This window comes from Zingiber officinale, chromosome 1B (assembly GCF_018446385.1).
Source record: "Zingiber officinale cultivar Zhangliang chromosome 1B, Zo_v1.1, whole genome shotgun sequence".
Taxonomy (NCBI): Eukaryota; Viridiplantae; Streptophyta; class Magnoliopsida; order Zingiberales; family Zingiberaceae; genus Zingiber; species Zingiber officinale.
Window position 1 is genome coordinate 127,883,257 of NC_055986.1, and position 14,274 is coordinate 127,897,530.

General features: G+C 36.9%; 1 protein-coding gene across 1 annotated transcript; it reads left to right on the plus strand.

Annotated features, from left to right (window-relative positions):
• The first annotated feature begins 2,452 nt into the window (after positions 1-2,452).
• Positions 2,453-13,358, plus strand: LOC121978394 (2-isopropylmalate synthase A-like). The gene is made up of 12 exons (XM_042530749.1): positions 2,453-3,200; positions 3,272-3,485; positions 3,577-3,657; positions 5,410-5,499; positions 5,592-5,678; positions 6,093-6,193; positions 11,056-11,089; positions 11,174-11,248; positions 11,497-11,580; positions 11,657-11,791; positions 12,734-12,879; positions 12,955-13,358. Exons 1-12 carry the CDS (start codon positions 2,503-2,505, stop codon positions 13,091-13,093), a joined length of 1,884 nt encoding a protein of 627 aa, XP_042386683.1. The 5' UTR covers positions 2,453-2,502; the 3' UTR covers positions 13,094-13,358.
• Positions 13,359-14,274: the final 916 nt, after the last annotated feature.

A 14,274-nucleotide genomic window follows, 5' to 3' on the forward strand; every position in this document is an offset into this window, starting at 1 on the left:
GTTCCTAAAACAGTTGAGTATTCCTAATAAAGTGAGACTCACATTGGGCCTAATATGGTTCATATCAGGCCTAACGTGGAGGTTTTTTGCTGATTCTTTTTTCTTACATTTTAACACCTTCTAAAAGTAAAAAAAAAAAAAACAATGGATAGCATATTTGAACTCCTTGCAACATCAGGAATCCACAGGAACTGAAATGGGTGTAATCGGAGTTCTCTAGGTCCATCAGTGGGTTTTGACCGAAACCCACTGATGGACCTAAAGAGCTCTGATTGCACCCATTTCAGTTCCTGTGGATTCATGATGTTGCAAGGAATTCAAATATGTTATCCATTGTTTATTTTTACTTTTAGAAGGTATTAAAATATAAGAAAAAAGAATCAGCATAAAACCTCTATATTAGGCCTGATATGAATCATATCAGGACCACGTTGGGTCTAATATAGAATCATATCAGACCCACGTTAGGCTTGATATGATTCATATCAGGCCTAACGTGTAAGTTTTTTTCTGATTCTTTTTTCTTATATTTTTAACATCTCCTAAAAGTCAAAATAAACAATGGATAACATATTTGGACTCTTTGCAGCATCAGGAATCCACAGGAACTGAAATGGGTACAATCAGAGCTCTCTAGGTCCATCAGTGGGTTTTGACCGAAACCCACTGATGGACCTAAAGAACTCTGATTGCACTTATTTCAATTCCCATGGATTTCTGAGATTACAATGAGTTCAAATTTGCTATTCATGATTTTTTTTAGCTCCTCTAAATGTATTAAAATGTTATCAAAAAATTAACTAAATATTAAATGTCGTTGGACTGATATAATTTGTATATCAAGCCTATGTTATGCATGCATGTAAATAAAAAAGAGAAAAGAAAGGAAAAATAAAAGAAGCAGCATGCATAAGAGATATGAGAGAGGAGATAGGAAAGAGAAGAGGGAGAAAAGAAAAACGACAAAAGAAATTAGATTTGTCAGAAGGATAAAAAGGGAAGTGCACTTGAAAAAGTACTTTCTTTGGTAAATACCAAAGTAATATACGTCTTTTGGTCAATTAAGATTTCTGGGTACATCATTTGATAAATTATATATATATATATATCTTTGGAGTTTGATATTGAAGGTATGCACAACTTCTATAATTATCTTTATATCTTCATCTTTTTGTGTCTCTTAGTTGCTACTAAGATTCCACCGTGTTATCACTATTAACACAATTTTTAAACTAAGATTGAATTTGGAAATTTTTTCCTTAATGCCTAGTATGAATTTTGCAGTAAGATTTGTGTAATTTTTATGTGTTGCTGATGTAAAATCATATTTCATATTCTTGATTATAGGTATTTTTTAACAATTTTTTTGTTATATTGTAATTTTTTGTCACAAGAGATCATGCGAGAGAAATCCTAGAGATGGAGAGTTCGTTTAGTCTAAACGCTGAGGAAAATGAAATGCAAATAACATTTTAAAAGTGCTTTTGAGAATTTAACGATTTCTTTTCTCAAATAGCTTTGAAATTGCTTCTTTAACAATATCGCCATGGCTTTGTCAAATTGATTTCAATGTTTTGTGAAATTTTTCATCATGAATTGTAAATGATTTTTGTTATGAAATTTATTTGTCCATTTGTAAATTATTATTGCTCTAGAATTCATTATGTAGGTATCTCCATGTCAAATACTTCAGCCATGTATTTTTTTTTGGTTATTTTTGATTAAAAATTTTTTAGACCGGATAAATTCAATTCCTGGCTCGGCCCTTGACCCCTCATCCAATCTGTTCGATGCTCTAGCATGAGAGAAAGAATCCATCAGGATGCCTAGCTGCTTGGGATAATAGTTAGATACCTTTATAACTTATTGATACTGGAATTCCAGAAAACATCTTTAACAATACTAGAATGATACTTTAATAACGACTTCATCCCAATACGAAATCCTGGGCTCCGTCTTCGGATTGTGCTCATGATTCTTAAACAGTCCTATGTTCCATGAGATGTGCAGTGGATTACAGAGTAACAGATTTATTATAATCAAATATCTATTAATTTTCTACTGACGTATGTTTATTCATTTATTCCCTAGCCATTTGATTAAAAGGATATCTAGAAAGAGTATATACCTTTTACTCTAATTAAATAGTTCCTCTATGATTCTTAGATGGTAGTGTATAATTATTATTCTTAACTAAAACCGCTAAATAGGCTTTGATTTTTGAAGATCATGATCATTATTTGGCAATATCTCATAAATACTCATATATGACTATTATTTTACAGGTGAATCAATCTTTTATTTTATTTTATTTTATTTGTTATTATTCAGTATATTTTTAATGACTTCAGCATGAAACGAACGTCCATCAAGTGCTTAAAACGTGATTAAACCCTATCGTATAAGACAAGAAGCCGAACCGGATCCTCTTAAACCCTATCGTATAAGACACGACGGCCGGGTTCATCTTCCGTTTCTAGCTCGCGCCTCCGCTTCCTTCCCATGGCGTTCTCGCTCGCCATCTCTAGCAACTGCTTCTCATCTACCAACATTCGCCGGCAAGATTTCGTTCTTCCCCGCTCCCGTCTCCTCCTTAATTCATGGCTTTCGTCTCTCTCCTCCCGCTCATTCTCCTTCCCCACCGGCTCCACAGTTCACAAACCGCGGATCTTAGCCGGAGGATCCCTCAGATGCTCCCTCCCTTCTCGCCCTGATTACGTCCCCAATCGCATCTCCGACCCCAACTACGTCCGCATCTTCGACACCACCCTCCGCGACGGCGAGCAGTCCCCCGGCGCCACCATGACAAGCAACGAGAAGCTCGTTGTCGCCCGCCACCTATCCCGCCTCGGGGTCGACATCATCGAAGCCGGATTCCCTGCCTCCAGCCCCGACGACCTCGACGCCGTCCGTTCCATTGCCATCGAGGTAGGGAACCATCCCATTGGCGATGACGGGCATATACCCGTGATCTGTGGGTTGGCAAGGTGCAATAAGAGAGATATTGATGCCGCGTGGGAGGCGGTTCGACATGCAAAGAAGCCGAGAGTGCACACCTTCATTGCCACGAGCGAGATCCATATGAAGCATAAGCTGAGGAAGACAAGGGAGGAAGTGGTGAGCATTGCTCGTGACATGGTAGCTTATGCCAAGAGTCTTGGCTGCCGGGATATTGAGTTTAGCCCTGAGGACGCCGGCAGGTTTCCTGCTCTCTTAACTTGAACTCGAATAATGGAAGTGTAATTCTGATTCTAGTGGCCATCTCTTTCAGATCTGATAGGGAATTTCTGTATCATCTTCTGGCGGAAGTAATTAAAGCTGGCGCAACGACACTGAACATCCCGGACACTGTTGGATATACTCTTCCATCTGAATTTGGACAGTTAATTTCTGACATAAAGGCAAACACCCCTGGTATTGAAAATGTGATTATATCTACTCACTGCCAGAATGACCTTGGACTTGCAACTGCAAACACATTAGCAGTAAGTATAGCATACTCGACTCAAGTGAGCTTGTCCTGTGTTTTCTCTCATATCTTCTTTGTATTCACTTGTTTTGGCAACCCAATCTCAGGGCGCTTATGCAGGGGCAAGGCAACTAGAGGTCACTGTCAATGGTATTGGTGAAAGAGCTGGAAATGCTTCTTTGGAGGAGGTATGATTAATATATAAATGGCTACATTACATGCTGTGAATAAAAAGGGATTCATTCTGTTCAATTACTGAGGTTTATTTTGATTTTTTCATTATCATCTTTCTTTCAAAAACAAAAATTCTTTTGCTACTGTCCTGCAAATGTTTTCATCTTGACTGATTAAAAGTACCAAAATTTTGATTGTTCTGCCGGCTGTCATTAGTTGGTGCTAGGTCGTGCTATGCATTCACATGGTTACACAAATTATAGTATGTGGCAGTGGTTGCAAAGGCTTGATGATATCATCGCATTAACTATATTTTCGAGTATGCCATAGTTATCACACTGTTCCATGGTTTAGAATGCTGATTATATGGAAATGTAGTATGCAGTGTTTTCTGGTCTGACAAGCATCATTAACACAAGACTCAATCCTTTAATGCTTGTTTTTAAATGCCATACTGTTATATGGTTTCTTATGCTTCTGGTTATCATGGTACCATACAGGTCTCTAAGCTGGCATCTCATATACAATATCCTCGTTTTGTCACCCTGTCATCTCACTGGATTTTAGACTAATAATGAGGGTAAATAGGTTTAAATGAGGGACTTACTATGATCATGTGCATAAACATCTTGGCCGGTGGTTGGACCTAAACCATGGGTCAGTTTCTCATTTGAGCTGGTCGTGAAGATATATGTAATAGATTTACACATATTGTTGGGTTACAATGAATGACACGGCTGGGGCAATTATGAAAAGGCAGCCACACCATATTTTGTTTTGAAAATTTAGACTTGTGAGTTATATTTTCCCCACTCAGCCTATATTGATTGCCTTCTAATTTAATTAATCATATAGCTTTAATTAATTTTGTTGAGATCAGTCATTTTTGAAATGCAACATAAAAGACAACCACCTGCTTGCTTACATGAACAGGAGAAGCACCAAGTTCGTTCTCTAATCTCTTTTGACCAAAACAAAGCACATATCCTTTGATAGAGCTTTTACATGTAGAATATTTGAATGTGAATGCCAACATAAACCTTATGAATCCATAGCCATTCAGTTGATTTAATATCAAAATAGTGTAGAAATTTATATATAAATAGATTAATGACCCATAGACATTTTATCAAAACAGAGTGGAATTATGAATATTGATAAATTAACTTTTTTGTTGAATAGTTTATCCACTATAAAAGATATGACTATGAATTATCACAGAGAAACCCGATGATGTTCATTTGCATGTCATCTCCACAAGATATGGAAAAATTTTGAGTTGGAATTGCTATCCATCATTCTTCCTATTTCTTGTCTCTTGCAAAGATATTTTACTAGCATTATATATTGCTAGCATAAATTCTCATACCAGCTACGTAGATATATAGTCCAAAGGTTAGACAAAAAGCATTATGATCATGTTTAGGTGTTGTCAATGTTTTTCTCGTGGGTATGCATATGCTTAAAGTTGGTAAGAAATTAGTCCCTTTAGATTCAGAGATAGTTATGCAGTGATTTGTTCAATGTGTTCTTCAGTGACAAGAAGTGAACTAGAAGTTAAGATACATTTAAATCCATTTTTTTTTTCAGAAAAAAAAGAACCATCAACAATGTAAACTTGTTAATTGTTTTGATCCTTATTATAATGATGTTGAACAGTGAAAAATGTTATCAAAGACTTTCTGCAGGATTCAAATAACTATTATTTGGTTTTGGCTTTTGATATCTGATAAATGTCTCTTCATCCTTTGTTTTGCTTGTTGCAGGTTGTTATTGCTATGAAGTGTCGTCAGGAACTTCTTGGAGGTCTTTGTACTGGAATTAACACAAAACACATAGTGATGGCAAGCAAGATGGTACTTTAAAAATTGATCACTAAATGTTTCCCTTGAAGAATTTATTTATTTATTTTATTTTCAATAAGTGTAAATTTAGATTGATGTTTCAGGTAGCTGAATATACAGGCTTGCATTTACAGCCACACAAAGCTATTGTTGGTGCTAATGCTTTTGCTCATGAAAGTGGCATCCACCAGGTGCTTGTTAAGATATTGATGCTATGCTTGCAATTTTTTGTGCTGTGTTAGGTTCTATGTAGTACTTTAGGACAGCATGTACAAAGACAAATACAAAAAAAATGTGGCAACACAAACAGTTACAAATAACTATTTGGTTAAGTTAAATCATTTGCTATTCACTAGCTACACTCAAGGAATTGGAAAATCATTGAATTTTTACTGTAAGTGGGATTATTTGTCTCAAAGACAGCTGCATCAAATTTACTCAACAACGATGGTCCAATAAATCAATTTTTTCTCATTGGTTTTGAAATTGATCATGTTTTTTCAGAATAGGGAAATCTTTTGGGTTTTGGACCACATATGCGTTTGCATTCTTTTTATGGTTAGCTTTTGCACTTGTGCATTGATATCTGATTTAATCTTTTGCAGGATGGGATGCTTAAACACAAGGGTACATATGAAATTATCTCTCCTGAAGACATTGGATTAGCTCGTGCAAATGAATCTGGCATTGTCCTTGGAAAGCTTAGGTATGGCTTAGGCCTTTTCATTCTATTTCAAGAGAGTTTGTGATACTAAGTGCTTCACTTCTTTCCTTTCAGTGAGACTATTATTACTTTGAGAATTAGTGTCATCTTATTGAGGTTTGGGCCTAATAGATGATGTGGCTTTCCGAGTTAGATGGTTGAACATGCCTCATGTAGGTTCGCCAAGTTTGTTGGAGTTTTGGGAGTCGAGATGCGGTTTTGGCCAAGGTGTGTTGTAGAGTATCTTGAAGTGTAGGTTGTGGTATTTGAGGTAGTGGTGCAAATGAGCTAAGCCAAGCTCGAGCTCAAGAAAATTAAAGACGCTCGGCTTGAGCTCGAGTGAGCTGGTGAATTTGAGCTCGAGTTCGGCTCAAGCTTGGCTCAAAAAATTAAATTAAAATGAAACAAGGCGCAGTTCGAACCTTCGACCACAACTAGATCCAATGAAACCTTCTAGCCACAAACACCTCCTCAACTTATTATTTATTTTTAAAGTAGTAATTATTTTAAATATTAGAATATTAAATTAGCCTGGCTCGATAAGGCTCGCTGAGCCATCGAGCCAGTATTAAATAGGCTCGAGATCGACTCGAATATTAAATGAGCCGGCTCGAGCTCGGTCAACTCCGAGTTTGAGTCGAGCTTTGACCAAGCCGCTCATGAGCGGCTTGACTTATTTTCACCCCTAACTTGAGGGTTTTAGAAGAAGCTTATCCATGCTTCCTTTGCGCCTTTTATAGGGATAGAGACAAAGTGGCTACCATTCATATCTCGATCTTATCCTATAACCTCCACAACTAGTGGAGAGGTGAGGAACGGTCTTTGTCTTGTCTTTGATGACAAAGAAAAGAGTATGTTTAATTGGGATGGCTCTGTCGACCCCTCTTGTAGGTGGCATTGGCATGTTCTCCTCTTAGTTGGTCGTTGATGTCAGTGCAAAACAAGGGACATCCAAATGGGACATTTTACTAGGGATGGCATATGCCTCTGGTTATGGGGAACACACGATATGCCCTAATTGGTTTTTCTGAGGTGAGTAGATACCACATATCAATTTTCCCACCTTACATTGGGGCCCATTAAGAAGTGCTTGATGCGAAGGTCTTGTGAATTGATAGTTGTCCTTCGTCTTCTCCTTTCCTAACTTCCTCCACAATTTATCATGACTATAAAAAGGGCCCAACCACAAGCACTAGGTCTTTTGCTGTCATGTTCCTTTAGTGTTGTGTTATTGCTTCTTTTGTCCCAAATGAGCTCTGATCTGATCAGTTTTTCTCCTATCAATCCTTGAAAACCCCATAAGCACTACTTTCGATAGTATTCTCACTTTGCTAGTTTCCCCTTGGTTTAGGCAAAAGTATTCAACGTCCAGTTTGAGGAGGCTCATGCCGAACCATCCATGATGATTGTTGAACAGATGAATGTGCTCTACAAGAGGTATGAGGTGTCGAAGTACTATGTTTGCTTGGTCCCCTAGAGGCATCATAGGCCTTAATAGCCCCCAAGTAGGATGATTACTTTCTTTATGGATTTTTTCATCGTTAGGTTGTGCTTTTCCCTTCTCGCCCTATTGGTGAGTCTCCTTCGAACCCTCAGGCTCTTCTTTAGCCACTTTTCATTGAACTCCTGATGAAGCTTGACTACATTTCTAATTAAGGTTTCGTCAAGCCGAGTTGGGTCACTAAGTGTGGTTGTTCATGGCGGCCTTTAAGATTAACTTTGATAAAAGGGTACTCTTTGTGACACCTCGATTGACTAGAAAGTTTAGCATATCCCCTCCTTCATAAAAGGATGGAAGATGTAGCTTTTTTTGTCCATTACCTTGGGTAATCTCGTATTGGTGGGATTTCTTACTAGGCTACCGATGTACCCCATCCAACCTTATCCTCGAGGATCAAAAGGCGGTGACAAAATTGAAGGCCGTTATGGCCAATTCTGAGGTTCTTAAGGACTTGGCTGAGAGAAGCTCGTAAAGTTAGGCTTTTAGGGTCTTATCAACAAGTTTTTCAAGTGTGGTGCTTGTTTCACGCTTTTGTGGGGATGGACTTCGCTATTTTTGTTAGAGATTCTTTTGAAGAAACGTCGACATCTTCCACAACCCAAAGGTTAGGCTTGAGCATGTCTCCTTCTTAAACAACCAAGCGTTGGTGCAGGGCGCACCAAAATCGAACCTGAGTTTTAATGTTGTCAAAGGTTCATGTTAAGTCTTGTTGTGATCTAACAAGTTGACTGAGTGTGCAGGCTGTTTACTCGACCTGGAGAAAATCTTAGCAGATCGTGGAAGCCAGGCAGAAAGTTCAAGTGGGTCGAGATGGCCCGACACTTGGCAGGGAAGTTTGATAGGTTTGGAGGACCGAAGATCGAGGGAAAGTCTTGGTGGGCCGATCCGATGCTAAGCGGCAAAGTTCAAACAGGTCTAGAGGACCAATGTTTGGCAGGTAGGTTGAGGTAAGCAACTGGAGAATAACGACAGTGAGGACGTGTTTCAGAGAGGAACAAACTCTAGATCGCTCTTACTGTCTATTATTACTCATGCATCTTACTATATTATTGTACTAACCTTTGTTTTGCAGGAATATAGAGTCTAACTTTGTTTTGCAAAGAATGACCTGATCGGTCGACCGAACACAGGGATCGGTCGACCGAATAAGGCTAACTAGGGATGACAGTGGGTCGGGTTCGGGTCGGATTCTATATCCTCCGCCCCATACTCATCGAGTATAGGATCTCCGATGGGTATACCCATACCCATTAAATGATCAGATATCTTCTATAGTTATAATTTTTCTTCTTTCTATCCAACTATTATCATTCAACAAAAATATATTAAAATTAACAACCTATTAAAAAATATATATATATAATTAAAAAAATAGATTAAACATCTATATAGTCTCCTCCTAATATCAACAAAAATAGTAAGTTGATTTTGGAAAAAGGAAATTTTCTTTAATATATGTATATATATTATTTAATCGGGTATTCGGGTCGGATATCGGGTATTGATAGTTCCTCCATACCCTCCTCCATTCGGGTCGGATATCGAATCTTCCATCGGGTTCGGGTGAAATTGCCACCCCTAAGGCTAACTCAAACCAGAGACTAGTTTAGACCAAAGCGGAGCAGAGTTCGATCGAAGCCTGATCGATCGAACGAACCAGAGGGTCGGTCGACCGAACCTTGATGATATGACATAAATCTGACTGAGCCAAAGCAGAGAAGGAAACCTGGCTGATTGGTTGACCTAACCAGAGGATCAGTCGATCGAAAGATCATCTCATTAAAGCAACATTAAGTGCGAATCTCGACGAACAGGGAAATTCACTGTTCGGTTGACCGAACAAGGTGATCGGTCGACCGAACCATTAAATGTCATCAATGCCCGAAGATCGGATCTCAGCGAAGAAGGAAGAGAGCGAGTTCGATTGACCGAACCTGAGGATCAGTTTACCGAATGGTGACGATTCTTATAAAAGTAAAGCTCGAGGTCCGAGGTAGATCATCAGTTTTCAATTCACCTCTATGTAAAGGCTCTGTTCGTGCTATTGTTCTGCAACGCACCTTCAAGCAAGCTATTGCTCCAACATAGCGCCGACACACTTCATCGATATTCTTTGTTCGGTATAATTATTATTTATTAGCTTGCATTGTACTTAAATTTAAATAAGATAGTAGATTGTTACTATCTTATACTTTGCATCTATATGAATTGCTTCTCTCCGAAGGATTTCAGAAAGAAGAGTTTTAGTGGATTGCCTAACGGTGCGATTAAGGATCGCGGGTCGAGTAGGAGTCGACCTAGGCTCCGAACTAAGTAACCGAAATGTGTATTTCATTTTCCATTGCACTGCTCATGTTTTTATGATACAAAAAGAAAGAGTTTTTAACGTGCGATATTTACCACCCCCCCCCATCGCTTCTTTCGATCCTTCACCAAGGAGCAACTAGTCCACTGAGGAGTTTACAGGTCTGTCTTTTGCTGCTGAGCCTTCTCACTAGCCAGGCTCCATTCTTTTGGGCCTTGGGAGACTTGCAACTTAAAGAGGCCTCTATTTGCAGGCTTATCCTCTTTTATCAAGGAGAAGGGGAAGAGAGCCATCAAACCCGCCCTCAAGGACCCCCCTTGAACGGATCTTCAGATGACCTGGGGAACAAGGACGAGTAGAGGTCTTAAAGGTCCTAGTTTAGTTGTGTGGGTTCCATCGTTGAGTGATTATTGCCAACATGACGACTGGGTTCCCCCCTCTGTTTGGGGAGAAGCTCATTAGGAGGATACCTCACATCACATTTAGATTAATATATGCCTTTTCTATATCAACTTCACATCTTAAAACATTCTACAATTTTAAACAAGCTATGATGTCATTTGAATTTCTTGTCCTACATCAATGTTCTTTTGGCACAGTATTCTTTTAGTTCACATCAGAATAAACTAAACGTCTGGGAAGCAGTAAACAAGCATCTTCATTCTCCTACTGTATTCATAGGCTGTAAATGAGTCCAACCAAGCTCAGGAATTCTCTTCAGCCACACACCTAAAAATTGTTTTCACTCTTGTTTTGTTAAAATGCTTATTAAACTCATGCTTCTACCTAGCTCAATTAGAGCCAAACTCATTCTCAACTCAGTATATGAAGCAAATGTCTGTAAACACCTTGTAGATCAATTTAAACAAATAGATTTCAAATTAAAGAAGTTTTTTATACACTTCTTGGAGTGTTTGAATATTAGTGCACTAATGTTAGAAAACTTATGACAAACTTGTTGAAAAAAATTGAAATAATCTGCAGAATTGTGTGTCTGTAGTGTGTCTATCTTTTAAAGGATATCATATTTCCAAAAAGACTGACACTTGATCTTCACAGCGGACGCCATGCTTTGAGGTGTAGATTGTTGGAGGTTCATTTTTCTTCATTAATTTTGCTTTGTAACAACATTTACTATTTTGCATTTGTAAGGTATAATTTATTTTTATTTGTTCAGTTTGGGTATGATATTGATGGGAAGGAACTTGATGATGTCTTCAAACGCTTTAAAGAAGTCGCTGAGAAGAAAAAGGTGAGAAAGAATTAACTATTGTAACTCAGGAGAATCATAGTTTTTTTTTTTCTTTTGTCGTTAAATGACTTACACAAAGCATGATCCTACGCTCCACAACCAATGGTTTAGGAGAAAATGCAATCTTATAACACTGAACTCATCCTTCGTCCTTCTTTGTGGTGCTTAATTTGTTGAAAGTGGTAATTACTCGGAATTGATCTCTAGGAAGGATTAAAAATGTGAACTCATTTTTTCTATGACAACAGCGCATATCTGACGAAGACTTGGAGGCACTGATCTCCGATGAAATATTTCAGCCTCCTGTTATTTGGTCTCTTGAAGAACTACAGGTATACTTGGACTGATTTTTTCCCCATAAGCAAGCTCTCCAAACATAAACTCTCTAGTAATGATTTAATCTTACAGGCCACATGTGGAACACTTGGCCTGTCTACAGCAACTGTAAAATTAATAGCTTCTGATGGAGAAGAGAGAATTGCTTGCTCCATTGGCACAGGTCCAGTTGATGCTGCTTACAAAGCCATTGATAGCATAGTTGAGGTGAGGATACAGACTTCTGTGCTCTTGATTTTATGCTGTTATTTCATGTAATAGATTGCATTTCGGGACATCCCGAGTAAGAAAAGATAGATGCAATCGGTAGTGATAAAAATAATCTGTCTGCAGTAACATAAAACGGAAAGTTAGTTATGGACCAACTCAAACAGATTTCGTTAACTTGTCAGTACTCAGTATTGAGCTGCAGCTCTCTCTAAAAGAGAAAGTAATCTAGTACACTAGTTTATGACTATAAACTTCTGAATTGAGACTTTGTTTTAGTCAGTGATTGGCTAGGACTAGCTCCAAACCATATGACTGTTTCAGGTAGTTTTGAAATATAAGATAAAAGACATGTTTATAATAGACTTTGAAGGCCATTCTGTTAGATTTGTTAAGACCTGGGATCAGCGAATAGTTGGATCTTAGCACGTTTATATATATATATATATATATATATATATATATATCTTTGACACCACGTATCCAGTTTACATAGATTAATCTTGCCTCTCGGAAGTTTTTCACCGGCCATCACGGTAAATCAAGAAGCGCTCGCAGCAGGTGACTCATCATCCTAGCGTTCTTAGGTCAATCACCCATTAAGGAAAAATTATTTTTTTATAATTTATTCTGTGGGAGGTGGTATTTGATGCAAGGGGCAAGCAAACTCCATTTAGGATTATGATATAAAATAAATCAAGAGTACTTGTTATTTTCATAGTTACTGAAGATATTAAGAAAAAAAGTACTAGCATGAGGAAACCTTCTCTTGGTATTGTTTGTATTGCAGATTTTAGGCTTGTTCTTTTTCAGTTAGGTGTGTTGTGTTGCACCAACAGTATGTTCGATCTCTATTTAAGTTATGCTATATATATATTTTTTTCTAAGTTATCCTTATCCTGAACATCCTCAGTTTATTTAGGATGTGCTTTACCTCTGCAGGTGCCTGCAGTTCTGAAGGAGTATGCTTTAAATGCAGTTACTGAAGGCATAGATGCAATTGCAACCACACGAGTGGTTATAAGTGGAGATGATAGTCATACTTCAACACATGCCTTAACAGGGCAGGCTATGCATCGAACTTTCAGGTCTTCTTTCTCTTCTGTGCATGTCTCATTTCTAAGGATAAGAATTTCTAATGCCGAATGATTTACTTTTCCCAGTGGAAGCGGAGCTGCAATGGATGTTGTAGTATCCAGTGTTCGGGCCTACATTAGCGCTCTAAACAAAATGCTAGGTTTTGTGTCTGCCATGAAAGCTTCCAAGGAAACACCAAAGAACATATCATCTTCAGTTGAGTAAATTGCAGTCTGCTTAATGTTTGGTCAGGATCCTGGCATAATAGGCAAGGCTTTTACTTGTTTGATGGTGATTAGGTGTCCGGATTATCCTCCATTTGTATTTATTTAGACAAAAATTTCGTTCTCGATGCATATTCATCAAGACATGAATTGGACTATTGAATGCAACCTGTTACCATTTACCTCTCTTCTTTGTACATGTTGAAAGTGTATGACCATAGTACATGTGGCAAGTGTGTTTTTCATTAATTTTTCTTTGATGCCCACTCATTCCTCGATTTGTATATATATATATATATATGGCATCTCATTCCTCGATTTGTATATATATATATATAAATGATAAATTTAGTTAGCCTCATTGATTATTATTAGAATGATCGATTTAGTTTTATGAAATTTTTTTCATTGGATACTAAGATAAATCGGAAAGTACGCGTGACGGGCAGTCTAAGAGTCTAATATCATTTGATTATGCGCTCTACTTAGAGATTATTTTTAAATACATCATAATTAAGGATTGAATAGTGGATATCTATTGTGGTACCTTAGCCTGGGGACGAATTGTATAAATATAATGTACAGGATGCCATTTGCAGAAAATTATACCTTAATTGATCATTGAAGTAGGCTGAACTCGAGTGCATTGACATTTTCTTTCTTTCTGTTTGTTTTTCTGTTTGTTTTTTAAGACTAAAAGATGGAGTTAGAGTATTTTTAATCGTTAAAATTTTAAATGAGATTTTTTAGCCTTTAATATGTCACATGAATATACATTAAAAATAAAAATTTATTATTCTCTTTATAATCAAAATCTTAGTTTTATTTATTATTATTTTATTTAATATCTCTATATAATTTTAATTTAATATTTTAATTAATTATAATTTTTAATTTAATTAAAATTTTAATTTAATATTTAATTAACTTATAAATTTTAATTTAATTATAGTCATTTTTATATATATATTTTTTAACTTATGAAATGCATTTATTTTTAAAATAATAATTTACTAATAATTTTGTTAAAATTTATATTTATATAAAACAATAAGAAGAGTAGAACTTTGATCAATACTTTATTATTAATTACAGACTATAGAAAAATTTTAACTATTAATTAGAGCATCCACATTAATTTCTTATTACTATATCTAAAATTTAAGATAAATGACCCATTTT